The sequence below is a fragment of the Myotis davidii genome, unplaced genomic scaffold (assembly GCF_000327345.1).
Source record: "Myotis davidii unplaced genomic scaffold, ASM32734v1 scaffold411, whole genome shotgun sequence".
In the NCBI taxonomy this organism is placed as follows: Eukaryota; Metazoa; Chordata; class Mammalia; order Chiroptera; family Vespertilionidae; genus Myotis; species Myotis davidii.
In genome coordinates, this window is record NW_006282917.1 from 1,115,690 (window position 1) to 1,122,222 (window position 6,533).

The 6,533-nt window shown below is 52.9% G+C and overlaps 1 protein-coding gene across 1 annotated transcript in view; it reads left to right on the plus strand.

The window, feature by feature from the left end:
- USP11 (ubiquitin specific peptidase 11) overlaps positions 1-6,533 on the plus strand; it is a 15,565-nt gene that overhangs the window by 6,962 nt on the left and 2,070 nt on the right. Inside the window, 16 exon segments of the mRNA XM_006753336.2 lie at positions 418-527; positions 700-830; positions 1,106-1,223; positions 1,595-1,740; positions 1,847-1,908; positions 2,030-2,129; positions 2,474-2,647; positions 2,762-2,920; positions 3,297-3,521; positions 3,651-3,734; positions 3,851-3,945; positions 4,833-5,039; positions 5,668-5,720; positions 5,902-6,147; positions 6,242-6,312; positions 6,512-6,533. The exon segment at positions 6,512-6,533 is cut by the window's right edge and continues 5 nt beyond it. Coding sequence (XP_006753399.1) covers positions 418-527; positions 700-830; positions 1,106-1,223; positions 1,595-1,740; positions 1,847-1,908; positions 2,030-2,129; positions 2,474-2,647; positions 2,762-2,920; positions 3,297-3,521; positions 3,651-3,734; positions 3,851-3,945; positions 4,833-5,039; positions 5,668-5,720; positions 5,902-6,147; positions 6,242-6,312; positions 6,512-6,533 — 2,003 coding nt within the window.

Below are 6,533 nucleotides of genomic sequence, written 5' to 3' on the forward strand. Positions count from 1 at the left end.
AACCACTGCAATATAATAAGGTTGTGGGTTCTATCCCTGGTCAGGGCACATACAAGGATCAATCAATGATTGCATAAATACATGGAACAACAGATTGATGTTTTTCTTTCTCCCTTCCTGTCTCTGTCTCTCAAATCAATAAATTAAAAACATTTTTAAGTTAGATATCCAAATCTGAGTTTCACTGAGTAAGTTCTGCTTCTGAGTTCTATATGATGCTGAAACTGTTTTTTTAATTTGAATTCTAGGAGGAATTTCTTTTTAATTGAGATAATTAACATATAACGTTGTGTCTGTTTCGGGGATATATGAAACTTGTCTTGATTTATAATGTGTTGGTACTTTTAGTCTGATAACCTTGGGAAGTGGTAAAACTAACCCCCAGACAACCATGTGACACCCTATTCTCTGGTCTAGGTTCCTTGTGGATCAGGACTGGTACAAACAGTGGGAAGTGTACGTGCGGGAAGGAGACGAAGACCCCAGCACCATCCCTGGCTGTATCAATAATGCTAAACTCTTTGAAGGTACCAGGCCTCTGCCTCCCTATAGCAGCCTAGCCCTGGAATTCTTTTCCCTTCTGTCCCTACAAATGATCATAGCCCCTTCTCTGTTAGGTTATTGGTGACATGGCTCGATTACTCATCACTTTCCTTCCCTGATTCTTCCTCTGCCACCTCCCCCTGCCCCCCCCCCCAGACAAAATAAACTGGCAACTCAAGAAGGGACTGGTGGAAGGTGAGGACTATGTGCTGCTCTCTACCACTGCTTGGAATCTCCTGGTCAGCTGGTATGGCCTAGAGCATGGCCAACCGCCCATTGAACGCAAGGTATAGTGGGTGGGGAGGGTGCTAGGACGTAGATTTGGAGGGAGGGGGTAGAAGGAAGGCCTTATGAGCCCAAGATGGGTCCAGATCCATGTGTGTACATGTGTTTCCACATGTACTGTATAGATACACCTGTGCCCGCACTCCTCTCCCTTCATAGGTCATTATACAGGTGTCTGGTGTATCCCCTGTGTGTTTGCCTGTGCCCCTCTGACCTCAGGTTTTTATGCACGTGTGTGTGGTGTGGGTACACTGTGTGTGCTCTTCCACCCTGCCAGGTTGTAGATTGGCGTGGCATCTGTGAGGTCGAAGTGTACCCAGTAGAACTGCTGCTTGCCCGGCACAGTGATATGGACACAACTCACACCGCTGAATTCAGCCAAACAGATTCCATTGGTGAGTCTAAGGGTCATGAGTGAGTTGGACTTCCCAGCCCTGGGTCATAGCTCGGTGACCTAACAATGCATGGGGTTCCGCTGTGCAGACTGAGCACAGGGCAGATTTCAAAGGACTGAGAAGGAATTGGTCAGGTAGGCAGAAGGCCTGAGAGGTCCCGAAGGTATGTGAGCTGCCTCCTAGCGGTGGCGCAGGTGTGGCAGAGGGTATCTGCTCTGTGTCTCAAGTCCTGAGTATGGGTCAGCCATGGAGGTTGATTAGGACACAAGGTTTTGACCAGGGTCTGTGGGGATGAGGCGGGGTCTGGGGCCAAGATGGTTTGATTAATCAGGATCCCAGGATGACCTCAAATGTGTCCCTTCACTCTCCAGACCTAGTTTTGCGTACCGCTCAAGATCATTTCGTGGTGAGCCCCCAGGAAGAGACACGGCTTTGGGTCAAGAACGCAGAGGGCTCCTTTGAAAGATTGTGCAACACACGTGTGTCACTGCGCACCGCTTCTATCAAGTCCGGGCAGGTAAGGGTGGGGAGGGCTTGTCTGCTCCCCAGCGGTGCTCAGATGTGGAGGGGAGGGCTAGGTGCCCATCGGCCTTTCCCGTTTCTCTTTCTCTTCCTCCAACCAGTTGGTCGTCATGGAGACACGAAGCAAGGATGGCACCTGGCCCAGCCAACAGACACGCGCTGCGTAAGCCCTTGGGATGTCTGGTCCAGAGCAGGGTCCCACAGTAGGCAGAACAGTGGAGTCCCTGAGCACGGTTCACCTGCATGTAGTAGGCCCTCAGCTGACAGTTTCTCATCCACCACAGGAGCAGCGTGACAAAGGAGGAGGAGGAATTCCACGGCCAGCCAGGCATCTGTGGTCTCACCAACCTGGGCAACACATGCTTCATGAACTCGGCCCTGCAGGTAGGGCCATTAGGGCTATGACAGGCACAGCCACAGGGCTGGGCTTCAGGCCGTGGGGACTGAGGACAGGGTCATCGGGGCAAGGGGCCACAAGTCTGACCTCACATGTTCACGTTCCTTCCTGAAATATCAATAGCTTCTCTTGCACTCGCCTCCTGCTTTCCTCCTCCTTCTCCCTCTTGTCACTGTGTTCTCTCCTACTCCTGCACCTTTCCTTCTCTCATCCATCCCTCTTCCCCTTCTCTCTCCTCCCCCTTCTCACTTCCTTTTCTCGGTTCCTACCTCGGTCACCTCTCTCTCCTCTTTTCCACCTCACTCCCTTGGCCCTGCCCCTGCCCCTGCAGTGCCTCAGCAATGTGCCCCAGCTCACCGAGTACTTCCTCAAAAACCGCTACCTGGATGAGCTCAACTTCTGCAACCCGCTGGGCATGAAGGGTGAGATTGCAGAGGCCTATGCGGATCTGGTGAAGCAGGCCTGGTCCGGCCGCCACCGCTCCATCGTGCCCAATGTGTTCAAGGTGCGATTCAGCCGTGGGCTGCCCCCCCCCATACACACACTCCTTCACGCGCGCACACACTTCCCTTGACTCCTAACTAACCTCTTGCACTGCCGGCCCTGTCCATCTTCTCAGACCAAGGTTGGCCACTTTGCATCCCAGTTTCTGGGCTACCAGCAGCACGACTCGCAGGAGCTGCTATCATTCCTTCTGGATGGGCTACATGAGGACCTCAATCGTGTCAAGAAGAAGGAGTACGTGGAGCAGTGTGATGCCGCTGGGCGGCCTGATCAAGTAGGTGCTCCTGAGAGCCCCCCATTCTGAGGACCCCCCATTCTGAGCCCCATTAAAGCCACTAGGGCCTCTCCCTCAGGGCTTCTCTGACTTCTCTTAGGCTGTCCTACACCCCACCCCCAACTCAAACCTTGGTTCCAACACCATATCTGCCCCCCGCATCCAACCCTAAGTTAACCCCCACCCAGTCTGCTGCAGAAAACAAACCCCAGCCCTGACAGCAAAGGCTCCAGACAGCCCCCTGGCCCCTGGCCATAAACCTACCTCTGAACTTTACCTGGGGCCCTAACTTAACTTTAACCCCATGCACATCACCCCAAACCATGGCTCCCGTATTCCGAGCAAGCTCTGCCACCCACCATGATTCTGTCAACAGGAGGTCGCTGTGGAGGCCTGGCAGAACCACAAACGGCGGAACGATTCTGTGATTGTGGACACTTTCCACGGACTCTTCAAGTCCACGCTGGTGTGCCCTGATTGTGGCCACGTATCTGTGACCTTTGACCCCTTCTGCTACCTCAGTGTCCCACTGCCTGTCAGCCACAAGAGGGTCATGGAGGTCTTCTTTGTCTCTATGGACCCCCGCCGCAAGCCAGAACAGGTATGGTGACATGGGGACATAATGAGGGCCGTGTAGTCAGCTCCTCTGATTACTCTGCCATGCCTCAAGGTTCCTGTACTAACTCCCTACATGCTCTCCTGCTCTTTTGTGGCACTGTTTCTCCCACAGCACCGGCTCGTGGTCCCCAAGAAAGGCAAAATCTCGGACTTGTGCATGGCCTTGGCCAAGCACACTGGTGTCTCACCGGAAAGAGGGAGTGAGGCTCTGCGAGTGGAGGGAGGGAGGATGGGATTCAGGGACAGGGAGGTCGGAGGGCCTGTGGAAGGAGGCCCAGACTGACCAGCCCCTTCGCGGCATCCTGTTCCCAGATGATGGTAGCCGATGTGTTCAGTCACCGCTTCTATAAGATCTTCCAGCTGGATGAGCCTCTGAGTACTATCCTGGATCGAGACGATATATTCATGTGAGTGAGGGGCCCAGGGTGATTGGGGCTCCTCAGGGATATCTTTTGCTTAATCACATTCCCTCTCCCCTCCTCATTCAGTTGACAGGCACCTGCCCTGCACAAGTCTTTGGCCACATGCTTCAGTGGGGCAGGGGCTTGGGGGCCAGCAGTGGAGATTTTATTCAGCATTTATTGAGCACCTCCTGTGTACCACTGACCTGCACTCCTTTCTCATATTGCAGTCCTCAAAAACACTAGATGCTTTCTGAACCTGAGAACATTCAAAACATTAAAATCCTCGGGTAACTAAAAAAGAAAGTGGTTCATGAGTACAGAAGTTCTTTGAAACCAAACAGTGTTTTCCAAAAACAAAACGTGTTTTTTTAGATATATCTTTTATTGATTTCAGAGAGGAAGGGAGAGGGAGAGAGAGATAGGAATATCAATGATGAGAGTGAATCATCAGTTGGCTGCCTCCTGCACGCCCCACACTGAATTGAGCCCACAACCTGGGCATGTGCCCTGACCGGAATCGAACCCGGGACCCTTCAGTTTGCAGGCCAACGCTCTATCCACTGAGCCAAATCAGCCAGGGCAAGAAAATGGTTTTTAAATCCCTTTGTCAATAAAAGTTTTTGTTCACTCCCTCAGTGCTTTGGTAGTACCAAAGTACTTTAGAAACATCCCATAATGCACCATTTCAATCATCGAACCATTTGCAAAGCACAAACACTGGGTGACAAAATCAATGGAGAAAAATAGCCTTGCTCAGCAGGTGAGAATTAAAAAAATAAAGGTATTTTCAGGCTGTGATGTGTGAGTGAGTGAGTGGAGCAACTGGGTCAGAGTGCGAGAGTCCCTCTTGGGTGTCCTGATCTGGCATGACCTGATGTCTACCCCCACAGATATGAGGTGTCAGGCAGGTCTTCTATCTCGGACAACACCAGGGAAGACGTCGTGATCCCCATCTACCTGCGAGAACGTACCCCTGCCCGTGACTACAACTCCTCCTACTATGGCCTCATGCTCTTCGGACACCCGCTTCTGGTGTCTGTGCCCCGGGACCGCCTCTCCTGGGACGCCCTGTACCACATCCTGCTGTACCGCCTCTCGTGAGTTTGCCCTTCAGGGGACGGGGGTAGGGTATCAATTGAAACCTGGTGTCTAGCTGCTTGGCTACCATCTCCCACCCACGGCGATAAGAAAGCTCACGCTTCATACAGCCAGAGAGGAGCATGTAGGTTTTTGCTTTGTCTAAACCCCTGGCTTGGCCACCGCCTCTCTTAGGAGCTAGGGATGCCAAGGTGTACAAAATGGACAAAATACAGACAACTTCATTTTGTGCTCATTGTCTTCTCCTCGTACAGGCTTGCTTGCTTGTGTTTTTACCAGTGGGTTTCATTGGGTTTACAATCCAGAGTCCTTAGTGAGTCTAGCGGAGCACTGCGCTTGGCGTCTGGCTTAACCCTCCCTCATGTTACGTTTACAAATCAACTCCTCAAAGGCCTTCCCTGCCCGAAATTGACAGCAGATCAGGTGTCTGCTTGCCAGGGGCTCATCCCACTTAAGATCCACACTCCTTCACTGGGGCACACCAGGTCCTCCTTTGTCCGGTGGTGTCTTCATGCGCTTCTGTGTCATCTAAGGCCTTCTGGGCTCTTCATTGACACTACTGAGCCAATTCTGGGCTCTGCCCTCCTGCCCTGTGCCCCTCCTGAGTGTCTCCTGCTCTTTCCATAGACGGTATGTGACCAGACCCAGCTCGGATGATGAGGATGATGGTGATGAGAAAGGTGAGGAAGAAGGCGAGGCTAGACAAGGATGAGGGTTTGTATAAGCGATTCGGTAGCCAGAGGAGGGTTAGGAGGAGGGGGTGAGGGTAAGCCTGATTCCCATAGAGTCTACCCGGATAGTTGCTACACTCACCCACTCGGCTGCACACACACCTATCTCTGACATCCTACCGTGTTCTAGCAGACGTGGAGGGTGGTAAGAACATCCCCAAGCCTGGAAACGTGGCTGGGGGCAGTTCCCAAGACCCTGGGCCGGAGCAGGCTGGGCCCAGTTCTGGAGTCGCTAGTGGGAGCCGGGCCCCCACGGACAGCTCTCCTGGACCATCACACTTGCCCCAGAGAACTCGGCGCAAGCACCTGTTCAGCCTGCAAACGGTGAATTCCAACGGGACCAGCGACCGTTCCAACTTGAACGAGGATACTCAAGGTTTCTCCTTCAGCTGCGATCCAGGGGAGGGGGGGGCGGTTCAGGAGGGGGTTTCCTTGGTAGCAGGGCCCATGATCACCTCCCTCACCCCCAGCCCAGCCCTATATCGCCATCGACTGGGACCCAGAGATGAAGAAGCGTTACTACAACGAGGTGGAAGCTGAGGTAAACAAGGTCCCGGGGGGGGGGGAGGGGGGCACTTGCAGCTTTGTCCCTTTGTCCCTTAACTTTTCACACATCCACCCAAGGCCTTCAAGCTGTGACCACAGAGTTCCTGTTCAGGGCCTTAGATTCCTGTCTTTGAAGTCCATGCTCTAAACCACTCTTTTATCTGCCCACACCGGCGGGCTGCTCCCCACTGTAGGGCTATGTCAAGCATGACTGCG